Source organism: Chaetodon trifascialis, chromosome 11 (assembly GCF_039877785.1).
Source record: "Chaetodon trifascialis isolate fChaTrf1 chromosome 11, fChaTrf1.hap1, whole genome shotgun sequence".
In the NCBI taxonomy this organism is placed as follows: domain Eukaryota; kingdom Metazoa; phylum Chordata; class Actinopteri; order Chaetodontiformes; family Chaetodontidae; genus Chaetodon; species Chaetodon trifascialis.
This window is the reverse complement of record NC_092066.1, coordinates 7088887-7103336: the sequence shown is the minus strand read 5'-3', so window position 1 is coordinate 7103336 and position 14450 is coordinate 7088887. Positions and strand designations below refer to the sequence as shown.

General features: G+C 40.3%; 1 protein-coding gene across 2 annotated transcripts in view; it reads left to right on the top strand.

Annotated features, from left to right (window-relative positions):
• Positions 1-14450, top strand: part of LOC139338834 (guanine nucleotide exchange factor VAV3-like) — a 49574-nt gene that overhangs the window by 13452 nt on the left and 21672 nt on the right. For both annotated transcript variants that reach the window (XM_070974111.1, XM_070974112.1), the window contains exons 9-19: positions 409-508; positions 1338-1433; positions 3263-3331; positions 4437-4523; positions 6059-6144; positions 6433-6565; positions 9249-9358; positions 11416-11517; positions 12034-12125; positions 12877-12899; positions 14034-14058. In XM_070974111.1, the coding sequence (XP_070830212.1) occupies positions 409-508; positions 1338-1433; positions 3263-3331; positions 4437-4523; positions 6059-6144; positions 6433-6565; positions 9249-9358; positions 11416-11517; positions 12034-12125; positions 12877-12899; positions 14034-14058 (923 nt within the window). The remainder of the gene's footprint in view (positions 1-408; positions 509-1337; positions 1434-3262; positions 3332-4436; positions 4524-6058; positions 6145-6432; positions 6566-9248; positions 9359-11415; positions 11518-12033; positions 12126-12876; positions 12900-14033; positions 14059-14450) is intronic.

Here is a 14450-nt window from a genome sequence, read left to right as displayed (position 1 = left end):
CTGTGGATCTGCTCTGCACACAGGCCACCTGCCAGTTTTATATTAGATGAATTAATAAGGCTCAGATTTGATGGTTTGCTCTATTTCAGTTCTCTGAAAAACTCAGGGTCAAACTCGGAGTGCTACAAAATGTAGTGAATAGATGCTGAGTGTGATTGACACCTGCTTTTTGAGAAATAATCTTGCATATCAGAGGACGGATTTCCTTGTCACGTACATCATGATGTAGTTCAGAGGACTGTCTTGCAGCAGAATCTCTCACAGCAGATCACTTGATAACATCTTTGTCACGAGCAACATGACTGCAGCATCTTATGAGTTACACGGTAGTACTTAGTTTTGTGTACATTTGTATGTCTGTCAGTACTAGACCCTCTGCTCATAATCCTACCTCCTTGTGAATTGCAGACTGCTCATTTATGGGGTTTACTGCAGTCGGGTGGAGATCGCCATCGCTGTCTTAGACCTCATTTGCAAAGAGAAAGAGGACGTTCGTCTAAAGCTGGAGGTGAGCCACTTGAAGGGGCTGTAACAATAACACACATTTTCACACACCTCCATGTACACAGATCTAGTTTTCCAGCGACACCCAGTGTTTAGATTGTGCACTACAGATATATTAGGATGCTTTTTTTTTTTGAGATAAGTCTTCATTGATCCCCAGAGTTGTGAAGGCAGCACAAGGACAGAAGTAAGCACAGAAAAATAAAGTAAAAAGAAGAAGAGCTATATAAAACGGAAATATGACTTGAAGTGAAAATAGAAACTATGCAAGAGCAATTGAAGACAAACAAACTTGTAAAATAAAATCTTTCTGCAATCACAGGTACCTCAAATTTGTACATTTCACATGCGATAGGTATCAGTGACATAGTTGAGATTACTGGTATGTAGATATTTGAGCCATGTTTCTTGCATCAACACTGGGTGTTTTTAATTAGACGTTGGATGTTTTCCAGCCAAGTTTTTGGTAACAAACCTGGGCCAAAACATAACCAAGTGGTTTTGTTTGCCTAAACCTAACCAGACCTAAACATAAAGCTGAACATTGAAATTTAAAGAAACCAAAAAAAAATTTTATGTAAAGAAATGTAAAGCCTTCAGATACAATGCCAGCAGTTATCCTGGTGATTGGATTGTGAGAAACTATAGTATACTTATATAAATTCATTAAAATAGCTGATTTTATGTGACAGATTTTAAATAAAAGTAAATGTAAGATAAGAAATGTTTAAAAGTATGTCATTTATTTAGAAGCTGTGAGTGAATGATGTCATCTGTTTCAGGATGCGCTGTTGCTCTTTCTGTCATAAATGTGGGTCTTGTGTTTGTTGCAGGAGTGCTCAAAGAGAGCCAACAACGGGAAGTTTACACTGAGGGACCTGCTGGTTGTCCCGATGCAGAGAGTCCTCAAGTACCATCTGCTTCTTCAGGTAGGGAATTTTAAAGAATTTCAAACCACACGTCATAGAAAGCAGCTCATTTCAGAGATCAGTCCTCACTGATGAGATAAAGGTGTGTTAATCACTAAAATCACCTCAATCCTAGTGCACATACGTCTTTTATTTCAGGACTTTTCCCATAAAATTATTGCAAGTTTTCTTGAGTTTTTGTCATTTATTTCAGTTGACTCAACTTGTATGAGGTTTTTCTGTCAGTATGAAAGCGGCCACTTGGGGGCGACATTCTCCATGTTTGCTTCATGTTTGTCTCCCTTCACATCTATTTTGAATCCCTTACAGCAGGTCCTGCATTTAGCATTTGCACCTCACAGCTTGCAAAGAAATGAATGAATGAAACATAACTTCAGTCTTCAGTCATAGAATTTCAAGGATTTTACTCAAACAGGGATTTTTCAGGAGATCATTTATTCTTGCAGTGTCTGTCACCTGATTACAAAATACGTTTCCAAGTGAAATTATGATTGCATTGCATATTGATTTTAAAAATGATTGCAGTCCTTACACACAGACATGTCTTGCAGTGTAATTGCACTCTTGCTTCATGTAGAAACCAGACATGCAGCCTTTCAAAACCCCCCAGAGTTCACTGCCTACTGATAGCTGTGTGACATCGTCTCCCCTGGTTAGTATGAATCAGAGGTCAGACTAGCTGGCAAGGCAGATGAGGACAATGACGAGAGAGCTGTTTAAAATTGTTGTTGAGGGTAAAGGCCTGCTTGGTAATGGGTGGTGTTCTCAGAAGCCCTCTGAGGAGAGACTTTTGGAGGTGGGTGTAGGGAATAGTTAATCTAAAAAAAGAAGTGTAAACAGGCCTTAAGTGATTCTGTCCACTTGTTCATCAGTCTTAGATGTATGTATTGCTGTCATTGTGTTTAAGTGTTGATGATATAATTTTCTACTATGCAAGGCACATACTGCACAGCAAATACAGTGCAGCACGTCATTAACAAGCAGCATCTGTCCAGCGAGCAAGAATCAGATGTACACTACAACAAACATTAAGCATGATGCTGTATTAAAAAAATGGTGAAACCGGTGCAACAGAGTTATGTAATGATATTTAATCATATCGACTGTGGAAGTTACTCAGCATGGACTAATATAAGGTTATTGGTCTCGCGCCTTCTTTGCTGTTTGATTGGTGTTTTGACGGCAGTGAAACCAAAGTCTTCCACAGGAGACTCTGGACAGATTTCATGGTGCCTCTGTGCAGGCTGCACTCCCAACAATAACTTCCATGTGTTGAGTAATCAAATAAATGTGTGCGTGGGTGTTGGCAGCGTGATGATTGAACACGTCGTTTCTTTTTTATTTCTGGCATTAAAATGACATTTTACAGCATTTGTACAATGTAAAGAAAGAGAAATACTGTGTACTTGTCTATTGACTTTATTTTTCTGTTTTAAAGCACATTGCTTAAGTGCAAGTATGTTGGCTTAAGTATCAAAAGTATTCACAGTGCAGAAAAAAGGTGTTTTATTTTATATGATATTACTGGATTATTATTGCTGAACCATTCACGTGTGAGCAGTGTTTTCATGTTGTAGCTGGCTGAGCCAATTTTAACCAGCTTCAACATTAAAAGGAACTTCATTCAACAACGCTGCATCATATATTTTGAACTGATCTTATGTTTAGCAAGTTAAATCTTAACCTGCAAAAGTGTAAAGGTGAAACAAACCAGAGGGAAAAAATCCTTTCAATCTGTTTGTCTATTTGGCTTCTCTTTTAGTGAATTAATATATAATTTTCATGCCACCAGCTGAAGCATGTGTATCTGCTCTGTCCACCTCTAACAGGAGCTAGTCAAACACACTCACGATGCTGCTGACAAGAACAACTTGAAGATCGCCCTTGATGCCATGAAAGTAAGTGCAGTTCTTATGGTAAACGGTCTGTAATCACTGTGATTTCATCTTGCTACCAATAGCGGGCTGATTCGGAGGGTAATTCCAAACAGTTGCTGCCACTCAACTGCCAGCTTTTATCAGATCCAGAAAAGCCAGAAATCATAAATCATCATGTTTCTCTTCTACAAATGGGCCTGAATTGACGAAACTTTACGTTTGCATCACATTAGTGAGCGCTGAGCAGCCGTTCCACTTTTCCACTGCTGAAGAGGGTGATAGGCAGCTGATTTGAGGATTTAGTAGCACAAATTCAGGAAATGTCAGTTTTATTTCTGTAGCCCAGAATCACAAATCTCCTCAAGGGGCTTTACAGTCTGTACAGCATACAACACACTCTGCCCATAGACCTCCACATGCATAACTTTAGACAGCTTGAAGGCTTGATTCATTTTCAATATTTATTAACATTTATTAATATTAATATTTAAATGGTATGCATGTTCAGATCACAGAAGCACAGTGTAGAAAATGAGAGAAAGAGGTCGACATTTTATGAAGTGCGTGTATTTGCTTTCTTGCCAAGATTAATACGACTCTCATATCTGTATGTTAAATATGAAGCGTCAGCCTGCAGTCGATTAGCTTATCTTAGCACAGATGCTGGAAACTATAAAAAAATCTGCCTAGAACCTCTGAAACTCAGCAATTGGCACTTTTGGTACCTCAAATGAAGTAATTTCCTCAGTAATCCCCCTTAAAACCCCTACACTTTGGTTTCAAAGGGCTAGCTGTTTCCCCCTGTTTCCAGTCTTTATGCTAAGCTAAGATGAGCTTGGCTAAAAGTCTCCTGGCTCCAGCTTCATATTGAACAGGCAGATACCGGAGTGGTATCGATCGTCTCATCTAACTCTCTGCAAGAAAGCGAATAAGTGCATTTTGAATAAGTGTATTTCCCAAAATGCACAAACTATTCCTGACCACGTACAGTACAGCATGTCAGTGTTTTTTCCTTGAGGCTTTGCAAATAAATCCGGCCTGAATTTTTGGACATATTTCTCTACCTCCAGACTGAACTAACCCAACGAAATGTGTGTATTTGTCCGCGTGTGTCTGTGTTGCCCAGGACCTGGCTCAGTATGTCAACGAGGTGAAGAGAGATAATGAGACTCTGAGGGAGATCGACCAGTACCAGAGGTCTATTGAAAACCTGGTAAACCGAGAACCTTTTTCTTCAGCTATCAGCCGCTGTTAGTGTTCACTGTACGAGGGCAAAATATCAGGAAGACGTGTTGTTTCCTTTTTGTCAAGCGTCATCTTTGCAAGTCAAGTTTCACCCAACAATTCAGTCTTCCTCCAAATCTGCAAGAGTCAGGAGAAATCAGCCAGTAACACAAGATTCAGCTTAAGCACCACCATGTACGAGATACCTTCACTGACTTCCAGGGTTACTGTCATGTTAACGTACCGATTAGATAGACTGACTTCGCCTGGATCAACCTAATCATCAGCAACTATGGGGTCCCTGAAGCATTTGTGATTTTTCTGTTACATATTTTCCTTTAATTTGGGGCTTTTTTTTTTTTTTTTTTTAATTTTTTTAGTTCTTCGGGATAATAAAGTCTGTTTAGCTTTAAATAGTTGGTAAATCAATCAGTGAAATATTTATTAACTACTTTAATAACTTTTGTCTTTTTTTGCAAAAATGCTAAACATTCCTCTAAAATGTGAAGAACTGTTAATATTCTTTGACATATATGATTTTAGACTATTACTGCCTCTAAAAAACAAGACATTTGAATGTGTCACTTTGTGCTCCGGCAAATGATAAAGAAGATTTTTATGGGAAACGATAATAGAAAATAGAGAAAATAATCAGCAAATTAAGCAATAATGAAAATAATCATTAATTGCAGCCCCATCAGTCAAAAATATTGCTCACTGCAACTGCATCTCAAAAAGGATTTTAAAAAAAAAATATCAAACAGCTTTTATATTTCGGTGATAAACACATTTTAGCTTCCGAATGGCCCACAGTAAACCTCGTCCTAGGGCCATACAGAGCACACCACCAGAGCATATCATATGTAAGGTAGAACATATGGAATACACCTCATACATAAGGCAAGAGAGGCCATCACCGAGTGTGGTAATAAGAAAGCTGAGCAGGATGAGATAAGGTGGCGAAGGGAGAAATCAGTGGACAGAAGCAGCAGCAAGCGCAACCAGCAGCAGAGGCGTTATGAGTCTGGTCCGGTTTGAACAATATTTATGATTTGAGTGAATGTCGTTGGTGATAACAAGTCAGCTGTTACTGATCAACTTACATGGTGATGCACTGGCAATACCTCAGTGTGCATCAGCAACCAGTCATGTGTTATGTGTCTGCTGTAAGAGTTTTTGATCAGGCTTATATTTAATGCAGCTGAGAGTGTTGAATGTTGATTTTCTCAAAAACATTCATGAAATACTCAGATCTTCTTTTAAGCAATATAATGGAAGTAGAATGTCTGGTGGATCCCAGCTCTGCATCAAAGGGTCGACGTGGCAAAAATATGATGAGTTCTCAGAGCGGGAGACAAATGAGACACTTTCTGTGCAGAGGATTGTTAAAGCTGGAAATGTGTCCCCAGTGGTTCATTTTAACTGGGTTCAAATGATGCTTTTGACCGGAATGGGTTACTAATTAATGCATTTATTTCATGCATATTTCACATTCATTTTAACCCTCTCTTGTTTTATTTGCAGAATGAGCCCCTAATCAGCTACGGCCGACCAAAAGGTGACGGTGAGGTGCGCATGATGTCCAGTGTTGACAAGAGGAAACAAGACAGGTGGTTCTAATTCATTGTCCTGAGGAAGAAATGAGGTGCAGGTTGAAGTGTAGCTATTCAATACATTAACCAGATGTGTCAACAGTGTGTGCAAGAGCTCCTTTCTGTTTCTCAGGCTCATCACTTACTTTCCCACTCACCTATTGAATACAGGTGTACAAAGTGAAAACAGTGTGTGAATACAGCTTCAAGGCAAAATAAAGTTCATAATAAATCATTGGTATTAAATCAGTTCTATATTCTGCAAAATAATATAACAACATAACAGTTTGCTTTCTTCTTGTTCAGACACATCTTTTTATTTGATGTGGCTGTCATTGTTTGCAAGAGAAGAGGAGACAACTATGAGATGAAGGACATACTCGACCTTAACCACTTCAAGATTACTAACAACCCCACCTCTGACAGAGAGGCTAAAAAGGTCAGTGAGCTGGGAAATCACACAATACCTCCATGCGTGTAAATCTGTTAGTCTGCAGATGTTATTGCTAAAATAAACGTCCGTCAGCTAGAGTGATATTCTCCCCCGTCCTGGTTTGCGGTCGGTTTTGCTTTCTCCTTTCTGAAAAATCCTCATTTAGAGAACTGCAAAGCTCCCTTTGGTCACCCCGCACAGTTTATACAGCGTGCTATCTTTCGCCTTGTGGGAACGTTTGCAGGCCGTATTGTAGTGGAAGGGACTTGTTGATGTCTTGTTGATGTATGCCCACAGATGGTGTCTTCTCACCCCGGTGCTGATTGCTAATGTGAAACTGACAGCTTGCCAGAATGGGATGGTTCTGTGTTTTTTTTTATCAAAGGGACTCCGTTATCATCCCCATTTACTCTATTGTGCAATCATGATGTGTTTGAGTGTTTAGGTGTTGTGTGGGACATTTCTGTGGCAGTGATTGGCATTTAACATGCATGGTCTTGTCTTTACTGTGTGTGCGTGTTTGCCATTACTTGTATTTAACGTTCACCATTCGACACTCGAGGTGGTATATCCAGCTTTCTCAAAACCAGGATTGGGTCTTATCCAGGTTTCTGAAACTGGGCTAAGCTGTTCACATGTGCAAAACCTAACCAGGATACTTGTGCATGCAAACACACTCATTATTTCTAGATTAACAACCTTGTACTAGACATGCAGTGATAAATGACAAAGACATAAGTCGTTACCCTTTATTTGTATCCTGTAAACTTTTCAACATTTTGCTGCACAAAAAAACAGACATGAACAAGAATTCATCTGTAACGAGCCTCGCACACAGAAACACAGAGAGAGACAAATATTCACAGTCAAACAGATACTGTGTACCTATGTCCACATCAACACACACACCCACACCCACAACACACACACGCACACACACTGCAGGACGGAGATGCTAATATCAGGTGATGAATGTGTGCAGTCCTCCAAGGCTGCTTATAGCTATATATCATTTTCGGCTAAATGAAACTTCAGAGTGTGAATGCGGTGCCACTGAGCACCCACCCAGTCATCAATGATTTAACACTCAGCAGAGCTCTAAAACACTCAGGACTTTGCAGGGCTGGCCAATCACTGACGGGTAAACCCCACCACTTCTCCTGTTATTAGATATGACACAACAAGCTGGGATAGATTAGGGTGGCAGAAGATGAGAGGATTGGGAATTGATTGAAACTTGTTCCCAAAAATGCACATGGGCAAGGCATTTAACCTGTAAGTGCTGCAGTGGCAGCAGATATGTGGCAGCTAGCTGTGAATATGTTGCTTAAGAGAGAACAAGAAAGCAATTGTTAGATTTTACAGCCAGAATTTTCTATTCGTAGTTGAGGTAAAGTTGAGGTCTTTGGTGACTGTGACTCAGAAGTTTTAGTGGTGTTTCTAAATGTAGGATGTGTCTGGAAAAGAAAGATCGAATGCTGTCTTTTGGATCCTCCGAGGCAGATTAGCAGACTCTGCCTCGCTGTCATCACATCTTAAGTCCTCTTTGGGCACAACTCTGGTTAACTCTGATTGCTGCTGCTCTCCTGACAAAAAACCAGCAGCCAACCCTCTCTGGTCTGTCTGTGAGCCTGGTGACATCAAGACACACGAACTAAAGCCAGTGAGGATTGATGGCAGCATTAGCGGTTGCACCTCAGGGAGAGCGATGTCTGATGAAGTCATCTTTGTTGTCAATGCAGGAACTGAAAAAGCGAATGATTAACATCTTTAAGGTTGGCTCAGTGTAATTCGAGTGGCCAATCAACCAGAATCAGGCTTTGCAATATTTTTTGATTGTTTTGAGATTGGTGTAAATCAGACTAGACAATTGAATTAATGTGTCTCGGTCTGATAGGACAATATGTGTAAGACAATATGGCAGATAGTGATCAAGGCAGAGGGTAGAATATGACAGGTGAATGTCAAACAAGGCAAACAAGACTTCACCACAATACTCCCAAAAATTCTGACATTCTCAGCTTTGGGGCAGCTTGTTTTCTCATATGTCAGACCAGACAAAATAAAAACAGCTGTCAGATATGTTGCGGCGAAGGAGTGGAACTGATAAATGTACAATAGTATAATTAGAGTTAACGGAAAGGTGTTTGACATTTTGGGAAATGCTGCGAGATAAATGAGAAGATTGACAGCAGTCTCAGAAGTAAGAAGGAGGCTACAGTACCACCAACAGCTAGTTAGCTTAGCAGAAAGACTGGAAACAAATGGAAATAGCTAGCCTGTCACTATCAGCTAAGCTTCCAGCAACTTGCAATTAACTGTCTTGGGTATGTTTTATTTCCTCACCAGTTTTTAGGTATTTTTAACGACCAAACCACAAAAAAGCATTTGGCAAGGTAATGAATATTGCATCTATTTGCTATATGTATGTATGAGCATCGTGTAGTTTTAGTCGTAAACCGACAAATACATGATAACAACCTGCCATGGTTAGTTTTATTTATGATGCAAAGGTAAAGCTTGCTGTGCCACCCACCGCTGAAAGTGTGCATTCTGTGAGATAATCACTACACTGTACATTTTTCCACAGTGGTTTCCTTTATGTACACATAAATATGCAAAAAAGTACATTTGCATGCATGAGAAAATACATTTAGCTTGATTGCTGTCTTCTTCCTGACCTCTACAGTGGTGCTACGGGTTCTACGTGACTCACCAGCAGGGGCACACAGGCTTTGAACTCTTTTTTAAGACCAGAGAGCTGAAGAAGAAGTGGCTGGATCAGTTTGAAATGGCCATGTAAGTACACAGAGACATGAACACCGCAGTGACGACAGTTGGTAATCAACGCAGAGGGCCGCTGTGTGTATCATAGGAAAAACAAACTGTGCACTTGTATGTGCGTGCGTGCGTGCGTGTGTGTGTGTGTGTGTGTGTGTGTGTGTGTGTGTGTGTGTGTGTGTGCGGTGTTTGTTTGTCTTTGTTTGCATGCGTGTTTTTCCAAGGCCGACAGAGGTGTTGACTCTTTCATGTGCAATGTTTGATCAGGCCTTTGCTGTAATCAAGCACACACTGCTGACAACAGTGTGATAACACACACCAACACACACACTCACACTCACACAAAGGCTGATATGTTTCTGTCACTTTTGGGGACGTGTCATAGATCTACCTTCTTTTCCTGGAGACTTAACCTGACCATGACCCTAAACCCTAACTTTAAATTTAATGATTTACATTATAGCTTGCTGGTCCCCATAAGGAAGGTGAGTCCCAACAAACTGACTGTGTAAACACATCTATGTCCCCACACACACACTCTCTCTCACACAGACACACACACATAAACTGCTCCAAAGAGCTGCAGAACTACAAAGAAGTCTCTCTGCCTCGATGTTTCTTCAAATCAATGCTTTATGGAGGTATATCTTTTGTATTATTTTGTAACAGTGGGAGGTTTTTCTCAGGCAGATATCCTGTCTGCATCCTTTGTTATGTTGATTTGGGAGAATACAGTGTTGTTTTGACATTACGCTGTGATTGACTGAACAAATGCTTTTGTGTTTGGGGTGGATATGTATGAAAACATCCCTGATATGCATGCTGACTACCTGCTATGGCCGTCCTGAATATATTTTCACTTCTCAAAGTGTGCTGGATTCTACTTATATGCACTGTAGCAAAACAATACAGTGTGTGGGGACGTACGTTAAACAACTTGCAATTTAAGCGCCTCTCGTTCTCTAACTTAGACTGAAAGTAGTCAGTATTCATGAGTTCAGAAACTAACATGACCACCAGGCCCTCGACACATGCTCAAAACCTCATGTGTAATTTACAGAATTTGGAGAAGAAATAGCATTTTTCATCCTCGTATTGAGACAGTGTTTTCCACAGGTGCAGGGTTTGTGTCTGAAAACGGCTATGTGTGCCTCTGTGCATTGGGTAATGACACCAGAAGGGGCCCATTCAGAAAGTGAAAATTGTACCTGTAAAGAGGATGTGGGCTCCTGATGAAGGACTCACTTCTGGGAGCACTCAGTTTAAGTGGCTTCTGGTTGGTGTGTTCAATACGAAAAGGCGTTTTTGTGTCAGTGCTGTTTGTTCACGTTCCAGAAAGGCTGCTTATTTCCACGATGCATGTTTCCCTTCTCATGTTTGAACACATGCAGCTCAAAATTGGATTTGTCTGGGCTGATTCAAGCCCTCTTCATTTACACATACACATGCAGTGGGCCTAAGATTGCTTTTATTTTAGTCAGTGGAAGAAATAAACTGTTTTTGCCTCAACAAAGAAGTTTTATGCAGTTGATAAAGAGATGATTATGAGTGTTTTGTGTGTTGGGTAAATTGAAAGCAAATTGTTCCCACTATTGAGACACACATTACCTCTTGCTAGCAGCATGGCTCTATGATGATATTGGTCTGTCCTTCCGTTATTACACTGCTTTTGTTTGGACTAATATCAGATGGGTTACAGTGGAATTTTGTACACATGTTCGTATCCCCCCCCCCCCCTGTATTAAAGTCCCCTGACTTTTCATGTAGTTACATCAGCAGGTCAACTTTTCTGAACTGAATTGTCGCCATTAGCCTTAGCTGTACTTGTACTAAAATGTTAGCAGGCTAATACACTAAACTAAGGTTGTACATGTGGTAAACTGACTGTGGTTGTACTGGGCAGCTTCCAGGTGTGAATGTGGACATATGTGATCGGGGTGCTGCAAAAGAGAAGCTTCCTCTCAGTGAAACTTACCTGAATACATAAAAGTAAAAAAAAACCTCACAGAGCAGCTAGAATGACTGTTGACTCTTTTTCTCTTCCACCATTTTTTGTTTTTATTCCCTGATCTCAGATCAAATATCCGACCAGAGAAAGCCAACCACAACTCCCACCAGTTCAAGATGCACACCTTTGAAAGGATCACTTCCTGCAGTTTTTGTCACCTTTTGCTCAGGTAATATTCACAGTGTACAGACTCTTCTGTTCTGGAGAATGGTGAAGACCTGTTGAAGTCCCAGTCGAGTAAAAATCTTTCTACATGGGACTCGATCCCATGTCTGAGACAGGGTAAACTGTAACTACACATGTTGTTCCAGGATGGCAAATTTAGCGTTTTCTGTTCTTTTGAAAATATACTTTCAAATATTTTTCATGTTGAAGGTATGAAAGGAACACCATGACATTTCAGTCTTTAGTCAGTTTTCTTCAGGCACTTTAGGGGAAAGGAAGATATCTGAGTTTAGCCTCTCACTTAACTGGAAATATCATATTAGAGTTTAATTGAAATAAATAAGGACTGCAGACTGTTAGCCGTCTCAGTTTTCAGCATCATTTTTATGGTTCTAGGAAGCTGAAGGACGGTGTCATTTTCTCTTATCTTGAGACTGTGACAGAAGCCTGAAAATTCAAAATGCCAAGGTTTGAGGAGGCTGTTATACATGAAATATATCCTGTGGTTTATTGTGTCCAGGGGCATCTTTAACCAGGGTTATCTCTGTCTAAAGTGTGGGCTGGGGGCTCATAAGGAGTGTCTGGGTCGACTGGGAGTCTGTGGGAGAACAGGTGAGACGGAGGCCTCCCGAACTCATCGTGTTGCACTTTTCCTACATTTTGTAACAAGCTTCACTATGTTGAAAACTATAATGGCATCATTTTCATGATATTTGCTGTGCATATTTATGTCCCTCAGAGAATATTTCCTAATTTTCTGGTGACCTTTCCTCTAGCGCCATCACCAGGCCACAAATTCCACGTAAAATATCAAAATCTAAAAGGCAGATTGCCTTGAAATTTACTGAACACATTCATGCTCCCTAGAGGAGGACCTCTTTACATTTTAGGCGCTCCATGTGCTTTCCTCTAACTCCACACACTCCTGCCAGATTACTAACTTTGTACATGAGGTATCTAAGAGCTGGTATACCATGAAATATGTTGTAAATATTTATGTTAGGTGGTTAACCTTTGACCTTCCCTTACAAGCTCAAATTGGCCCTCAAAGAGATCTAAATTCTTTATAAGAAAAACAGCAAATTACACATTTTTATTGACTTTTTTGTCAATTTGTTGAGCTTAAAAATAGTCACCAGTCCGCGGGGCTGTAGTTCAGGTACACTACCCTTTGTGAATACGCAGAGTGCTAAAGGCAGCTCAGGCCTTTGACAAGGCTTCTTAGCCGAAGCACTGTGGTCTTTATGCATTCTGAGGTGTGATGAGGGCCAGCAGAGGTTGACAGTTGAGGTTGTATGTCAGGAAGCCACCATGCGCTGATACTGTATTCCTCTCACTGTGTCTGTCTCTCATCCGACTGCAGATTCTGCCAAGCCGAAGCCCAAGGTAAGACCTGGACAGTTTCTGTTCTTTGACTTAGACACCACAGCGAACATAATTAATGAAGCGTAACATAGCAGGTATCACAGAGCGCACGTACGCTCTCTCAACAATGGACAAAAGGATTTTGTTACCCACAGCAGCAATTCAGTCAGCAATTGGTAACGCTGGAGAACGGATCTAGCTAGTTTTACTGTATATTGATGTTTAAGCTGAATTTGGTTTTAAATGATGCTTTAAAAACGCTAAGAACAAATGAATAGTAATAAAATCTATCCCATGATTTTTGTGTCTCCGTACATACTAACATATTAACCATTGTGTTAATTAGAATTAGAAGACAGCTTTATTTGATTATTTGATTTGATTTGATGATTGTTTACACTGAAATGTAACCCACAAAGCAGCAGGAAGAGCTCTGACTGGCCAGACTCCCAGTAACATACAACAGCTGGCCAATCAGAGCTCCTGCTGCTGCTCTGTGGGTTGGACTTCATTTAATTTTTTGGTGGCACACTGCTTGAACATCTTTAATTAATCAAGGGACATAAATCAGAATAAAACTAAACTAAACTACAATTAAAAACTTTGAAAGTCTGTATATTGTTTTTCCTGCAGCACATATAAGAAATTCACATTTGTTTCTCAGACATTCCTGTTTCTAAAAATCGTGAACACTCTATGATACCCAGATGGGCTGTGGACAAAATTAGGATCAAAAGAACCAGTATTTATGTTTATTTATTTATTATACATTTTCCCAGAAAGTCAAAGTTTTCAGAAACAGAACTTTTTTGGGGAGCATTTTTGCCTGTATTGGACAGTGACAGTGAGGAGGCTGACAGGAAATGGGAGAGAGGCGTTGAAACAAAGATTGTGACAGTTGTGACCACATGACCATGCGGACTGCGCTGTGACCCTTCAACTACGAAGACGCTCCCGGAAACAGAGCTTCTAAATTTTACTCTTTCCCTTTTCAAACGGTTCGATTCGAACACTCACAGACAATCGCAATACGAGTATGACTCATTCTTCAGGTCAGGCTGATCCTGCACAATGACCTCAACTGTCCATTTATCAATCTCTTCCTCTTGGTAATTCTCTCTTCCTTCCTTTCTTACTTTCTCCCTCCGTCCACAGGACAGCACAACACCACCAGACCCAGGTCAGTATGGCTTGACCACTTTTCCACTTTTGTGAACCTGCCAAGAGCTTTCCGTGGTACCTCTTAAACTGCTTTCATCCGGGCTCTGTAACAAAACAGAGACATAGGTAGGATGAAAACGAGACAGTCAGAGGCCAGAATGAGACCTGGAGGAGGTAGATGGTGGTTGAAAGATAACCCTCGGATGTTATGATACCCCTCCTCTCATTTATGATCAAATAAAAAAAAAAAAACCCTGAAGATGTTTTCTTAGAAATGCACTGATATGATTCTCTCCTGCTCACACAAAGGGTTCAAAGGCAAAAATGAACAACATCAGTTTCCTCTCCACAAATATATTTGAGATAGAATAACCAATGAATAATAGCATGCAGCATGCAGGAATCCTTAAC